The sequence below is a fragment of the Arachis stenosperma genome, chromosome 4 (assembly GCF_014773155.1).
Source record: "Arachis stenosperma cultivar V10309 chromosome 4, arast.V10309.gnm1.PFL2, whole genome shotgun sequence".
NCBI classification, from domain to species: domain Eukaryota; kingdom Viridiplantae; phylum Streptophyta; class Magnoliopsida; order Fabales; family Fabaceae; genus Arachis; species Arachis stenosperma.
The window spans coordinates 140,972,962-140,989,746 of record NC_080380.1 but is presented as its reverse complement, the minus strand read 5'-3'; the positions used below and the strand labels follow the sequence as shown (position 1 = coordinate 140,989,746).

At 32.5% G+C, this 16,785-nt stretch overlaps 1 protein-coding gene across 1 annotated transcript; it reads left to right on the top strand.

Moving 5' to 3' along the window:
• Positions 1 to 13,441: 13,441 nt before the first annotated feature.
• LOC130975714 (uncharacterized) lies at positions 13,442 to 15,167 on the top strand. Its single transcript, XM_057900460.1, has 4 exons — positions 13,442 to 13,663; positions 13,745 to 13,974; positions 14,123 to 14,571; positions 14,836 to 15,167. Exons 1-4 carry the CDS (start codon positions 13,442 to 13,444, stop codon positions 15,165 to 15,167), a joined length of 1,233 nt encoding a protein of 410 aa, XP_057756443.1.
• The last annotated feature ends 1,618 nt before the right edge of the window (positions 15,168 to 16,785 follow it).

Genomic DNA, 16,785 nt, shown 5'->3' with positions numbered 1-16,785 from the left:
AAGAAATTCTTAGGTTTCATTGTATCCTGGGAGAGTATTGTCATCAACCCTATAGCAACTAAGTGTGGGGACAAATATCTCTCTAAAGAAAGCGATCTAATCGTGCCTTGAAACCACTACACAAATATAAGATTTTGTCATCTTACCATCTTCATATACCCAATAATTTTAGAGAGATATTATTTGAAGATGGCACAAGATCAAAACACCACGTTCAAGGTCATGAATCAAGAGTTTGTCAAGTTAGATCGCTTTGATGGAATAAACTTCAACCAATGGAAGGACAAGATGATGTTCCTTCTTTCGGTTCTCAATCTTGCATATGTGATTGACCGAAAAACTCCACCAATTGCCAATGCTGCTGGAAGTTTCACAATGGAAGAGGAAGAAAAGATTGTTGAATTGAAGAAGAAACATGATGCAGATACTATTGTATGTCGAGGTCATATGTTAATTCAATCACCATTGGAGATTTGGAAATATTTGGAAGAAAAGTACAATACTAAACGACAAGGAACAGATAAGTTTACTATGATGAAATATTTTGAATTTATTATAAATGATATTATTGATCAAATTCATGAATTACAAATCCTTGTAAGTAGACTTCGTGATCTACAAGTGGTGATCCTTGAATCATTACAAGGTGAAGAATATTTTTCTAATGAATTTGATCACTTTTGTGAATTACATGGTATTGTGCATGAATCTTCCGCTCCATATACTCTGCAACAAAAATGGTTTGGCGGAAAGGAAAACCGTACCTTAGTGGATATGGTTAATTCAATGTTACTAAATGCAAAATTGCCTTACAATTTGTGGGGTGAAACATTATTGACATCATGTCATATCCATAATAGGATATCATCAAGACATAGAAAGGTTTCTCCTTATGAAATTTGGAAAGAAAGGAAACCTAATTTATATTATCTTAAAGTGTGGGGGTGTTTAGCCTTTTATTGAGTTCCTTATCAAAAGAGAACCAAATTGGGGCCAAGAGGCATAAAAGGCACTTTTATAGGATATGCTTAAAATTCTAAAGCATATAAATATTATATTAGACTTAGTGTCTAATGTAGTTGTTGAATCAAGAGAGATAGAATTTATTGAAAATAAATTTATCAATTATTCAACTTCTAATTTAGAATATCCCCAAAATGATACTAATGTTTCACAAGAAATATATATGGAGCAACCGAAAAGCTATGTGCTACCCGAAAATGAAAAGAAAATTTTCAAATTAATTAAGTCTTTGTATGGGCTAAAACAAGCGCCTAAACAATGGCATGAGAAGTTTGATTCAGTGGTGTTATCAAATGGCTTCTCACATAATAGTGCGGATAAATGTATTTACTCAAAATTTACTAAAGATTATGGAGTAATCATTTATTATATGTTGATGATATGTTAATCATCGGAACAAATTTAGAAGGAATTCGTATAACGAAGGAGTATCTAACTTCTAAATTCAAGATGAAGGATTTGAATGAAGTTGATACAATATTAGGCATAAAGGTGCATAAGAATGAAGTTGGCTTTACTTTAAGTCAATCTCATTATATTAAAAAGGTATTGGAAAAGTTTAATCATCTCACAATTAAAGAATCCAATACGCCGTATGATCCTAATCTTAAATTAGAAGGAAACATGGGAAGACCTATAGCACAATTAGAATATGCTAGTGCTATAGGAAGTTTAATGTATGCAATGCATTGTACTAGACCTGATATAGCATTTGCTGTGTGCAAACTATCAAGGTTTACAGGAAAGCCTAGCAATCAACATTGGAAAGCTATAACAAGAGTTCTTGGTTATCTCAAGAAAACCATAAACTTGGGATTACATTATAGTGATTATCCCGCAGTTTTAGAAGATTATTCCGACGCAAGTTGGATTACAAATCTTAGTGATAACAAATCCACTTCAGGATAGATTTTCACCATAGGTGGTGGAGCAATAAGTTGGGCCTCAAAGAAACAAACATGTATTACACATTCTACTATGGAGGCTGAGTTTGTAGCTTTATCAGCCGCAGGTAAAGAAGCAGAATTGTTAAGAAATTTGTTATATGATATAAAGCTGTGGCCACAGCAAACGACAGCCATTTCAATCTTCTGTGATAGTGAATCAACCATGTCTCGAGCATATAATAAGGTTTATAATGGAAAGTCTAGACATATAAGTTTGAGACATGAATTTGTGAGGCAACTAATAGATGATGGTGTAATTACCATCACTTATGTAAGATCTCAAGAAAATTTAGCAGACCCTTTGACTAAAGGTTTGTCAAGGGATAAAATCAAAGAAACTACTGCTAAAATGGGATTAAAACCTATTATTGCTAAATGATGGGAACCCAACCTTATTCTAGTAGACCACTAGTTTCAAGGTTTCATGGGTAATAACAAGTTATTTAGCAATTGGAGCACTAAGGTATAGGATTTAGTGCTATTTACAATAAATTAGGAGGGTGAGTTTAAACTCTTAATGGAATGATAATATTATCTATCAAAAGATTCCACCTATATGAATATAAGAGTGGTGCCGCTCTAATCGAGAATTTTAGAGGTTTTATTCTCGTAAATATTCATAAAACCAGGATGAGCACAAGGCCATATAAGTGCTTAAAATTGCAAACTCTTGAACTTGAAGGGTATAAGTAATGTGTGTGATTTTCGGTACTAGCATATGGAGTATAGGTTTAATCGATTAGACACCTATTACTTCGTTAGAACTTTAAAATTTACACTAAAAGAATGTTTAATCTTAGTGACACATTCTTTATGCATATACTTGTATGACATTTAAATTTTGTAAATAGTGGGAGATTGAAGGGTATTTACAAATTTGATTAATTAATATTATTAATATTATTAATATTATTATTAATATTATTAATATTAATAAACGGTTACTAACCGTTTTGTACCATTTAGTTGAAGGGACACAACCTTTTAAGGATTGTGTATGTTCAAAACATTGTGTCTATTGGCTAAAGGGACACAACTCTTTAAGAGTTGTATATGTTCAAAACATTGTATCTATTGGCAATAGAAATGACACAACCATTTGTATACGTAACTAATCATAATTGTTACGTGCAATATGTATAAATAAGTCCTTGTCCACTATTTCAGAGATGCAGTACTAAGCGTACAATTTACTCTACTATTAAGAGATTTTCTTTGTTCAAGAGAGTTGAGAATTTCTTATTATTGCTAATTAAGAAATTCTTAGGTTTCATTGTATCCTGGGAGAGTATTGTCATCAACCCTATAGCAACTAAGTGTGGGGACAAATATCTCTCTAAAGAAAGCGATCTAATCGTGCCTTGAAACCACTACACAAATCTAAAATTTTGTCATCTTACCATCTTCATATACCCAACACATACTAGTAATTGGACTCAATTCTTCTGTTCAAATACTGCCAAGCAATTCTTTGAATTGTAAAGGAAATCAAATCTACTTTACAGATAACATGCGTGAATTGTACTTTGAAAACACTACTCCCTCTTATGAGATTGTCATCTTCGATTTGGAAGATGGGAGTTTCCAAACATTTTTAACAGAGGTGAACTTTTGCTGTTGTCCTATTTGGATATTACCCTAGCTTAAGTTTTCTTATTTTGTATTTTTTATTTTTTTTACCTTTCAAGTCTCTTATATTATATCTTTATTTTATTCTTACGTTTTTTTTTTTCTAATTTTGTGATTGTTAGCATACAAGTTTGTTTCCTATACAAAGGTGACATCTATTTTATATTTAATTATTTTAGTCAAATGTTACTTATTTTCCTCACCTTGCGTTTTTTTGGAGGTTTTTATTATAAATCACAAGACATTGTATATTATATGATGCGTTAGATGTGAAAAACACAAAAAAAGTTTGTTATAATTAAGTAGAAATTGTTTAGTAAAAACATGTGTTAAACTCATCCATTAAAAACTTTCACTTTGTTTAATTTTTAGCCCACCAAATATACGTACCTTAGTAGCATCAGAATCGTGCTGCGAATTTGAAGAATTACAAAGGAAGTGGAGACAGGGGCGGAGTTAGATGAAATATTAGAGGGAGGTTAAAAATATTTACATAATAAAATAAGACTAAAATAAAATTTTAAGAAAAATTAAACAATTTACATATAAAAAATTAAAATTAGGAGGGTCATTGCTCCTCTTTCTCCGTATGTAGCTCCGCCCTGACTGAAGATAGATTGACAAATGGACATGACTTTAATAAGAAAAAACATAGAAAATTAATTTTTGAGCAATGCTAGGGGGCCATCAATTTTTGTGATTGTTAGCCATCAACTAGCCATCAATGATGATTTGATGGTGTGAGATTGATGTGAGATTTCATCCAATGGCTCACCTTTCTCTGCTGGTTACATCCTGGCCAAAATTCAACAAAACTGCTGGTCCCCTAGACTTTTCCTTAATTTTTAGTTTGTTGATATTAATTAATTTTAGTGTTTAAATTTATAATTTATAATTTAGAATTTAAAAAATTAAAATTTAAAATAAATAAAATAATTTTTAAAAATTTGATTGATGTTAGTAAAAAAAAGTTGGTTAATTCCTTAGTATTACTTTATTAATAATAGTCTTTCCTCTAACCTCTTAAAAACTTTTAAATAGTGCAGCTTTAGATGTAAACTGAGGCCAATTTGATTAAAGAATAATTTTAATTAATATTAATATTATCAACTAATGTATTACCGCTGGTACTCAAGAGCGAACACGGTGGGTGACTCATGACATTGACGAAGATGTTTGATGTTGTCATGTGGTAAAATATGAACAATTTTGGATGTGATTTTGAGGTATATTTTTCTTGGCCTAAGAAGATGTTTGATGTTGTCATGGCAAGGTGGCTTTAGGAATCATTAGTTAGGTTGATTGCTTGGAATACGGTAACTCAATGTATTAATAATTATTAATTTATTATTAAGGATATCCAGACCTTGGTCATTATCAACTGGTAGTGTTCCATTCAACATGTAAATCTTCATGCTCCATAGAGAAGAGCAATTTGCAAACTATTTGGGACAAAGTTTATTGAACTTATTATTTTTACTGATGCAGCTTCTGAGATGACTTACTTAAAATTAGTTTCTTGTTATTTCTTTAATTTTCTTGAGCTCATGTATAATTTAATATCTATTTAACATTTAAATAAAGTGACATTCGTTCAACTATGTTTTCTATTTGCAAATACAACAAAGGTTTGAACAAATAGAATAGTTAGTGTATATACACTTTGGGAAAGAATCTCATTCCAAAGTTTAAGGTTCATCAGTATGCTTTTTAATTTTAGTATTTGTGGTTCTACTGGTATTTTTTAATAATGTAAAAATGTGGTGTTTTAGATTTGTGATATATATTTTTTTAAACATGTAAAATTTGAAGGTCAAATTTATTTATTTTTCTAATTTTTTTAAATATACAAATTTGACTCTCAAATTTGTGTTAGTGTTAAAAAAAATTTTAAATATGCTAGTCAGACCCTCCAATTTACTTTACAATGAAAAATAAAAAAAACAAATGAGACTTCATTTTCTTCTTGATTACAAATCCGATTATTCTTTTTGCACTTGTCGAAGACAGATGTTGATATTAGAGTATTTTTTTTATAACAGATTTTTTTAGTGATATAAATTTTTATAATAATTCTCTTCTAAGATGTTATATTGAGTTTTTATTGTTAATGAAAGAAAAAAAGATGAAAAATTATAAAAATAAATAAATAAATAAATAATGAAAATTACTAAAATTTTAATATAAATAAAAAATATTAATATAAAGATTATAAAAAATAAATAAATAAATAATTAAAAATATATTTATTTTTTTATAAAAAGATTTGGTCTTTTTTTAAAATATTATAAAAAAATTTAATTTTTTTTTGTGGAAAGAAATTGTCATCGGACCAAGTCAATAAATTGCTAGTTCAAACACAATTAGATTTATGTTGATCCTTATTTGGTGTATTTAGAAAGAACAGTATGAAAAGGTCTTCAAACAACAAAGACGTCGACCTGAAGAAGTGGTAGAATGCAAATGAAGCCAAGAAGCTCAACCAAAAGAAACGTACTTTTCATACTATCTCCACTTTTTAATGTCATTTTCACTTTACTCTTGCTTAGATTTTTTGTTTTTTTTTTCCTTTGTGAAATTTGGGAGTCTTTCACTTTTTTTTTTTCATATCCTGAATTTTGAATTGTATATTTTCTTTATAATGAAATAAAATATTTTTTTGTCTTTTGAAAAAAAAATAATAACTATAAATATATAATAATTATAAATGTATTCACACATAAATTTAATAACTATAATAATATAATATTTGTATATTATTTATTAATTGTATTTAATTTTAATCATTAAAATTAATTCAATGGTTATAAATATATTTTCATATTTTTATATAAAAATTTTATTTTCATAAAATACATTCTATATATTTATAGTTAATTTTTGTGTGGATAATATTTTTAAATTGACAAACGCAATGTAAAATTAAATTAATGCATTCATGTTGTTTACCGCATTGTAATCGTACAGATAAAAATATCTTTCTCTGTTTGGGACGTATATTAATATGTTATGTTGTGTGTCTCAGTTTTCATAAAAGAAAAATTCTCTTTGTAAAATTCTCTCTTTACTACGTAAGTATCATTTAAAATTCATGAATTACAAATCCTTGTAAGTAGACTTCGTGATCTACAAGTGTTGATCCTTGAATCATTACAAGGTGAAGAATATTTTTCTAATGAATTTGATCACTTTTGTGAATTACATGGTATTGTGCATGAATCTTCCGCTCCATATACTCCGCAACAAAAATGGTTTGTCGAAAAGAAAAACCGTACCTTAGTGGATATGGTTAATTCAATGTTACTAAATGCAAAATTGCCTTACAATTTGTGGGGTGAAACATTATTGACATCATGTCATATCCATAATAGGATATCATCAAGACATAGAAAGGTTTCTCCTTATGAAATTTGGAAAGAAAGGAAACCTAATTTATATTATCTTAAAGTGTGGGGGTGTTTAGCCTTTTATTGAGTTCCTTATCAAAAGAGAACCAAATTGGGGCCAAGAGGCATAAAAGGCACTTTTATAGGATATGCTTAAAATTCTAAAGCATATAAATATTATATTAGACTTAGTGTCTAATGTAGTTGTGAATCAAGAGAGATAGAATTTATTGAAAATAAATTTATCAATTATTCAACTTCTAATTTAGAATATCCCCAAAATGATACTAATGTTTCACAAGAAATATATATGGAGCAACCGAAAAGCTATGTGCTACCCGAAAATGAAAAGAAAGTTTTCAAATTAATTAAGTCTTTGTATGGGCTAAAACAAGCGCCTAAACAATGGCATGAGAAGTTTGATTCAGTGGTGTTATCAAATGGCTTCTCACATAATAGTACGGATAAATGTATTTACTCAAAATTTACTAAAGATTATGGAGTAATCATTTATTTATATGTTGATGATATGTTAATCATCGGAACAAATTTAGAAGGAATTCGTATAACGAAGGAGTATCTAACTTCTAAATTCAAGATGAAGGATTTGAATGAAGTTGATACAATATTAGGCATAAAGGTGCATAAGAATGAAGTTGGCTTTACTTTAAGTCAATCTCATTATATTAAAAAGGTATTGGAAAAGTTTAATCATCTCACAATTAAAGAATCCAATACGCCGTATGATCCTAATCTTAAATTAGAAGGAAACATGGGAAGACCTATAGCACAATTAGAATATGCTAGTGCTATAGGAAGTTTAATGTATGCAATGCATTGTACTAGACCTGATATAGCATTTGCTGTGTGCAAACTATCAAGGTTTACAGGAAAGCCTAGCAATCAACATTGAAAAGTTATAACAAGAGTTCTTGGTTATCTCAAGAAAACCATAAACTTGGGATTACATTATAGTGATTATCCCGCAGTTTTAGAAGGTTATTCCGACACAAGTTGGATTACAAATCTTAGTGATAACAAATCCACTTCAGGATGGATTTTCACCATAGGTGGTGGAGCAATAAGTTGGGTCTCAAAGAAACAAACATGTATTACACATTCTACTATGGAGGCTGAGTTTGTAGCTTTATCAGCCGCAGGTAAAGAAGCGGAATGGTTAAGAAATTTGTTATATGATATAAAGCTGTGGCCACAACAGACGATAGCCATTTTAATCTTCTGTGATAGTGAATCAACCATGTCTCGAGCATATAATAAGGTTTATAATGGAAAGTCTAGACATATAAGTTTGAGACATGAATTTGTGAGGCAACTAATAGATGATGGTGTAATTACCATCACTTATGTAAGATCTCAAGAAAATTTAGCAGACCCTTTGACTAAAGGTTTGTCAAGGGATAAAATCAAAGAAACTACTGCTAAAATGGGATTAAAACCTATTATTGCTAAATGATGGGAACCCAACCTTATTCTAGTAGACCACTAATTTCAAGGTTTAATGGGTAATAACAAGTTATTTAGCAATTGGAGCACTAAGGTATAGGATTTAGTGCTATTTACAATAAATTAGGAGGGTGAATTTAAACTCTTAATGGAATGATAATATTATCTATCAAAAGATTCCACCTATATGAATATAAGAGTGGTGCCGCTCTAATCGAGAATTTTAGAGGTTTTATTCTCGTAAATATTCATGAAACCAGGATGAGCACAAGGCCATATAAGTGCTTAAAATTGTAAACTCTTGAACTTGGAGGGTATAAGTAATGTGTGTGATTTTTGGTACTAGTATATGGAGTATAGGTTTAATCGATTAGACACCTATTACTTCGTTAGAACTTTAAAATTTACACTAAAAGAATGTTTAATCTTAGTGACACATTCTTTATGCATATACTTGTATGACATTTAAATTTTGTAAATAGTGGGGGATTGAAGGGTATTTACAAATTTGATTAATTAATATTATTATTAATATTATTAATATTAATAAACGGTTACTAACCATTTTGTACCATTTGGTTGAAGGGACACAATCTTTTAAGGATTGTGTATGTTCAAAACATTGTGTCTATTGGCTAAAGGGACACAACTCTTTAAGAGTTGTATATGTTTAAAACATTGTATCTATTGGCAATAGAAATGACACAACCATTTGTATACGTAACTAATCATAATTGCTACATGCAATATGTATAAATAAGTCCTTCTCCACTATTTCAGATATGAAGTACTAAGCGTACAATTTACACTACTATTAAGAGATTTTCTTTGTTCAAGAGAGTTGAGAATTTCTTACTATTGCTAATTAAGAAATTCTTAGGTTTCATTGTATCCTGGGAGAGTATTGTCATCAACCCTATAGCAACTAAGTGTGGGGACAAATATCTCTCTAAAAAAAGCGATCTAATCGTGCCTTGAAACGACTACACAAATATAAGATTTTGTCATCTTCTCATACCATATACACAACATAATATACATTTTATTTTAATAACTGATTTCAGTGGTTAATTTTAATATACACATAACATACTCGTAAAATTATTGTGTTTGAGAAGCTGATCTAATCTAATTAAATAGATCACGTCGATACTTAGCCTAATTCTTATTTACTTTTCACCTAACTTTCATTACATTTCGATCTTTTATATATACAAAAGATCATATTATCTATCCTGGAACGAAAATTAAAGTGTACCCTATGACAAGTTCATAATATAAATATCAAGTGAAATTTTAACGGCACTTTCCTCAGCTTCATGCATTTAGTTTTCTGATCTCTTTCTTAAACAATAAATTTATCTCTACATGATTAGAGTAATATTTTAAATTAGTTTTTTCAAAAGTTTTAGTCACGTGCATATTTTAATTTGTATTATTTTTTAAACTTTAATTTTAAACATTAATCAATTTTTTATCAAATTATTCGTTTATATAAAAAAGTTGATATAATTTTTTTAAGATTATTATGTTTTTATTAAATATTAATAGGGATTAATTTATCTAATTTTTATTGAAATTTAATATGAAAATAGATTTGTCTAACAAAATAAAATATTAAAGATTAAGTTAATATTTAAAATTTATTAAGAATTAAAGTGTTTAACTTAATAATGTTACCTAAATAATTCTCTTTAATAATTATATAAAATAAGGTAAAAAAATGTATAATTTAAAATATAATTATACGTTATATACTTTTGTTTCTTAAATTTTTTCATAACTATATTGTATATTTGTTCATTTGAGTTGTTTATGACATTATATATATATATATATATATATATATATATATATATATATATATATATATATATATATATATATATATAATAAAAAATTTGATGAGCAAATTAATTCAAGAAGTGTGAGGATGATAATAAAATTTTTGTGGGAAAGACTTTCTCGTATGTGAGTACTTAGAGACATAATTGAGTTATGTATCTTCTTCTCATAAAAATATCATCTCTTTGTCTTTTTTTTGTTATTTCCTTCTTAATAACAAACTATTTAATTAATAGACTTAAACATTATGATTAACCTGTAAACCCCAATTAAATTAGTAAATAATTAATCAATAAATTAGTTTTTAATAAGGAGGATTATAAATGTGAATATTATATCAAATTAGGATAGAACTCATTGAAACAAGAATTTTGACACTAATTTCAAAGAATTCGGTCCAAAATTGAACCGAACAGAACGAACCGGTTGAACCGGACTCAAATCGGGCCCGTGGGCCCAATCGGTCCCACCTTTAAAAGAGCCGAAGCTCATTTTTTCCCCTAAAATGCAACAGAAGCTGCATCGAACAACAAGGGGAAAGGAGGAACGAAAGCTTCCCCAACCCTCACGTTAATTTCAAACCTACGTATCTCCTCCATCTGATGTCCAATCGCCGCACCTTTTGCGGCCACGCGTTTACCACGTCGAGCTCTACGTTTCTATCAGAACAATTTCATAGGTAACTTGTTTAATCACTATCAGCCTTCTCTTCCCCCAATTTTCGAATTTTAAGTGAGAATATTGAATTTCTTTGATTTCTGATATTTTAGGATCCAATTAGCTTGAGAAAAACGTTTACTCTTGCTTATGTGAAGCTTGGGTAAGGTGAGGATACGATAATTTTATTTTAATTTCATTGAATTTGAGCTTTGAGTATTAAATTGGATATATATATGTTATGAATGTGTATTAGGTTGTGAATAAATAATTGAAACTTGAAATTGTGAATATTGGAACTTGGAGGAAGCTGATTAGTTGAATTTTGAAGGGGCTGCCTTGGTTTTAAATAATTTGCTTTGGTCGTTACATGGAAATCGGCCAAGGTATGGTTTAGGTTTCTTGCATTTAATATATAATGTTCTGTGAAAATTTAGGCTAGATGACCATAGGATAAGTTGGATTGCATGTGTATATTTAATACTTAGTATCCTGTTGATGAACATGGTTGGTTTGGTGTTTGTTAATTAACTGGTGATTTAGTGAATTATTGAAATGAGGTATTTTGTGTTAAGAGCCTAGGATTTGTGAACTATGGTTCTTGATTAAATTTTGGTGGTTGGATTTGAATACTGTGTAAGTATAATTGTTGATCTGAGGTAGATTTGTTGTGGTGATTGTTATGATGATGAGAAAGGGTATGTTGAGTTGAAAAGAATGCAGGTTTGGACCCGAAAAGGGTGGCAAAGTCCGAGTTTTAGAGGAAATGCTGCCGAAATTTTATAAAAGTTAGAGATTTTGTTTATATGATTATTTAAAAGAGATTTAGATTTAAAGGTTATATGGTTTGATTTTAAGTTATTAAGAAAATGAGTATGTTTTAACTTTGAAGTTTGATTCTTAGAAAAGAATGAATTATGTTTTGAATTGGAACTACTGATGGACGGAATAGGAGGTGTGATAATGAAGGATAAGGATTGAATATGTTTAATGTATGATGATGAATGAGATGCAATTGAGACTGATGTGGATGTTGATGAATTATAATTGAATTATTTATATGGCTTATGAATTTGAATGATCTGAGATACGAGATTCCCTGGATTAAGTGCCGTGACTTGCCACCACGTGTACCAGGTTGAAAACTCGATACTCTGTTGACCCTACGACGTAAGTGTGACCGGGAACTATATAAATTTCCGGGAATGTTACCCCCATTGAGCAATATTGATTATTTGAGATAAAGCTATGCATAGACTCTTGGGGATGCACGTCGGAGGACAGTCTAAGTACAATTCAGACTTGTTGGGTTGGTTGGATAACCGACAGATGAGCCTCATCAGCCATAGGACAGGCATGCATCATATGCATATTACTTGAATTACTTGCTTGTGCTTTAATTAGGTGTGTCTAAATGTACTTGCCATGTTAAATGTGTATTTGTTACCTGCAGTATTTGTAACCTTCTTGTGCTTGCCTTTATCTGTTTAAATGTCTGTGAAATACATGATGGAGTTGGAGGTATAGAGGAATGACAGCATGAGATTTAGATGTAAAATTAAGCTAGTTAGGCTTAGATACTCTTAGAAAACCACCTTTTATGGCTTCTGTTTAATACTTTAAGCTCTGTAATCTGAGTGTCGGCGTTCTAGAATTGCCTCTGGCATTCCCAGGACCTTATATCTTATATGTGTGGCACCTTTATCATACTGAGAACCTCCGGTTCTCATTCCATACTATGTTGTTATTTTTCAGATGCAGGTCGAGAGGCATCTCGTTAGGCGTCTGGACTCTTGAAGCGGAGTGGTTACTGGGTTATTTTGCTATGCTGTGAAGTATATATATGTACTTAGCTTTCTCTCCACATAACTTATCCTTTTTGATCCTCCTAGAGGTGTATGGAGAGGCAGGATTTTGTTTATGTACATCTGGGTTTTGGATATGTATATATATGTATATATGTGTGTATATTCTCCGGCCAGTCTTGACTTCGCAGGCTGAGTCAGGAGCTTGTTATTTTGTACCTTTGGCACTCTATTCCTACTTCTGTTATCTTATGTTTAATAGTTATGGTTTTCTTAGCACGCAAGTTAACTCGTTCCTTGAGCGTTGTGCTTTTATTTTGCGATTTTTATTTCCTCTATTCTTCTAGGCTCCTAGCATATTATAATTCTTCTGCTATTATGTGTACCCATTTTATTTTAGAGGTCGTAATACCATACCACCTCTATTTTACGACTTAAGCGTAAAGTTTAATGTGGTAGGGTGTTACATTATGGTATCAGAGCAGTTCGTTCCTATAGAGCCTGAAAAACGGACTGATTGTACTTCTGTGCATTCTCTGTATATGTGTTTATGTGCTATTAGGATATCTGACTGATATATATGGCATAAACGTTTGTGAGTATGCATTTGGAACTTAAAGCATTAGGCCTGCGATATTGAGACTGATCAACTTAATATCACTTGTTTGGTGTGTATAGGGACCAGATGTCGATTCGCAGACACGGTCGCGGGCGAGGTAGAGGTAGGACAGGAACCGTTACTCCTGCCCCTATAGGGATTGATCCAGTAGACTTTATGGCTGCCATGGAAAATATGGCTGCAGCTATGCAGGCGACAGCCGAGGCACTGGGTAATCAAATAAACCAGGGTAATCATGGGAACAATAATGATGAGGACGGTCCTATGACACTTGCAATGTTTCTGAAAGTTTGCCCTTCGACTTTTAGGGGATCCTCAAATCCCACTGATGCAGATAATTGGATTCAGGCTCTAGAACGGGCATTATAGGCCCAACAGGTTCCTGAGGAGCAATGGGTTGAATTTGAAACTTATCAGCTGCAAGGTGAGGCTCAGTATTGGTGGCAAGGAACACGACGTATCCTGCAGCCTGATGGTGCTGCGATTCCTTGGGAGGTTTTTCGGGCAGAGTTCTATATGAAATACTTTCCTAATTTAGCCAGAAATGCCAAGGAACTTGAATTAATGCAGTTAAAGCAAGGGCAGATGACTGTTGCTGAGTATACTAGTAAGTTTGAGGAGTTGTGTCGTTTTTCTTGTATCTGTCAAGGTGCGCCTGAAGATTTTGCTGAATGGAAGTGTATTAAATATGAAGGAGGTCTTCGAAGTAATATTCTGAGCTTTTTTTGTTGCCCCAATGGAGATCAGGGTGTTTTCTGAATTGGTGAATAAGAGTAGGGTGGCTGAAGATTGTGTGAGAAAGGCGGCAGTAGAGAAAGGGAGTTTGAAGGTGCCTTTTCAGAGGCCTTCAGGGAGGAGCATTGCTCCGAGAGGTAGGAATTTCAATCGTGGAGGTTTTGTTCCACAGCAGACTCAAGGCCAGGATAATTACAGAAGGCCGAATACTAATGTTAATCAGGGAAGAAGGTTTGGGAAGCAGCCACAGCAGGATCTGAATTGTCAGAGGTGCGGAAGGAATCATCCTGGAATTCCGTGCAGAGTAGGACTTGGAGTATGCTATTCCTGTGGACAGCCCGGACATATGGCCACTAATTGCCCTGAGAAGAAGAAGTATGAGACTGGTAGGGTGCAGCAGCCAGGGAGAGTATACACCACTTCTACCATAGGTGCTGAGGGATCTGAGACACTGATTAGAGGTAATTGTGAAATGGCTAGTAAAATCTTAAATGCTTTATTTGATTCAAGAGCAAGTCATTCATTTATTGCATTTGAAAAGACCCATGAGTTAGGATTGAGAATGGTGGTTTTAGGTTATGATTTGAAAGTATATAATGCTACTCATGAAGCTATGGTGACTAGGATAGGATGTCCACAAGTTCCCTTTTGAGTACAACAGCGTGAATTTGTGCATGATTTGATTTGTTTGCCTATGACTGGTCTTGATATCATTTTGGGATTAGATTGGTTATCCAAGAATCATGTTTTGCTTGATTGTTCTGAGAAGTCAGTACAGTTTATGCCGGAAGGGTCAGAAGCACCGGTTGTGGTGAATAGTTACTATTTGAATTCTATGATAGTAAACTGTTCAAGAGCTGAATGTCATGGTATTATGTTATTAACTACGGGAGTATCATGTGATGATAAGAGTTTAGAGCAGATTCCGATTGTATGTGAATTTTCAGATGTATTTCCAGATGATATTAATGAATTCCCACCTAACCGAGAGGTTGAATTTGCAATCGAGTTGGTACCTGGATCCGGTCCAATTTCAATTACTCCTTATAGGATGTGACCTTTAGAAATGGCTGAACTGAAGGCTCAGTTGGAAGATCTGTTGGGTAAGCATTTTATCCGACCAAGTGTTTCTCCGTGGGGAGTGCCAGTGTTACTGGTAAAGAAGAAGGATGGGAGTATGCGGCTGTGTGTCGATTATCAGCAATTGAATAAGATCACTAGGAAGAATAAATATCCGTTGCCTAGAATCGATGATCTAATGGATCAGTTACAGGGTGCCGGTGTATTTTCTAAGATTGATTTGCGATCCGGGTATCATCAAATAAGGGTTAGAGACGAGGATATTCTGAAAACTGCTTTCAGAATCCGTTATGGTCATTATGAGTATACAGTGATGTCTTTCGGGTTAACTAATGTCCCAGCAGTATCTATGGATTATATGAACAGGATTTTCCGACCGTATCTGGACAAATTTGTTATTGTCTTCATTGATGACATTCTTGTTTATTCTAAGTCTGAAGAGGAACATGCTGAACACTTGAGAACTGTGCTGCAAATTCTGAGAGACGGGAAGTTATATGCTAAGTTATCTAAATATGAGTTCTGGAAGAGTGAAGTAAAGTTTCTCGGCCACGTGGTGAGTAAGCTGGGAATAGCTGTGGATCCTGCTAAGGTGGAAGCAGTGATGAATTGGGAGCGACCAACTTCAGTGACAGAGATAAGGAGTTTCTTAGGTTTGGCGGGGTATTATCGCAGATTCATTAAGGGATTTTCACAGCTCACCTTACCTTTAACTAAGTTGACTAGGAAGGATACGTCTTTTGTTTGGTCTCCAAAATGTGAAGAGAGCTTCCAAGCATTGAAGCACAAATTGACTACTGCACCCGTGTTGGTATTACCTGAACCAAGTGAACTCTTTGAAGTGTATTGTGATGCATCTCTGAAGGGTTTGGGGTGCGTTCTCATGCAGCACCAGAATGTTGTAGCATACGCCTCACGGCAGTTAAGGCTGCATGAGATGAACTATCCGACACATAATTTGGAACTTGCTGCTGTTGTGTTTGCTTTAAAGATTTGGAGGCACTATCTCTATGGCATTAGGTTTCATGTTTTCTCAGATCATAAGAGTTTGAAGTATCTTTTTTAGCAGAAAGAGTTGAATATGCGTCAGAGGAGGTGGATGGAGCTTCTAAAAGATTATGATTTTGAATTGAATTATCATCCAGGAAAAGTGAACGTTGTGGCGGATGCTTTGAGTCGGAAGTCTTTATATGCAGCTTGGATGATGCTACAGGAGGAAGAGTTACTGAAGGCATTTCAAGGTTTGAATTTGGGAATTAGAGAAGAATCTGAAATTTTGTGTTTGAGTCAGTTGCAGATTTCAAGTGATTTTAAATTAGAACTTCTAAAGGCTCATCAAGACAGTGAAGCGTTACGTAAGGTATTACCAGTAGTTGAACATAGAAAACAATGGAGAGTGTCAGAAGGACAGGATGGTTTATGGAGGTTCAAGAATCGGATTATTGTGCCAGATATCGGAGACCTGCGACAGAGTATTTTGAAGGAAGCTCATAAGAGTGGATTCTCAATTCACCCGGAGAGTACTAAAATGTATCAGGATCTGAAAACGATGTTCTGGTGGCCAGGTATGAAGAATGATGTGGCATTGTATGTAT

Excerpts from the sequence above, each read along its gene's own strand:
- LOC130975714 (XM_057900460.1), top strand. The coding sequence starts at position 13,442 with ATGTCGATTCGCAGACACGGTCGCGGGCGAGGTAGAGGTAGGACAGGA. Across the intron at positions 13,975-14,122 it reads GGGCAGATGACTGTTGCTGA|GGTGTTTTCTGAATTGGTGA; the intron begins GTATACTAGTAA and ends AATGGAGATCAG. Across the intron at positions 14,572-14,835 it reads ATCTGAGACACTGATTAGAG|ATTGGTTATCCAAGAATCAT; the intron begins GTAATTGTGAAA and ends TTTTGGGATTAG.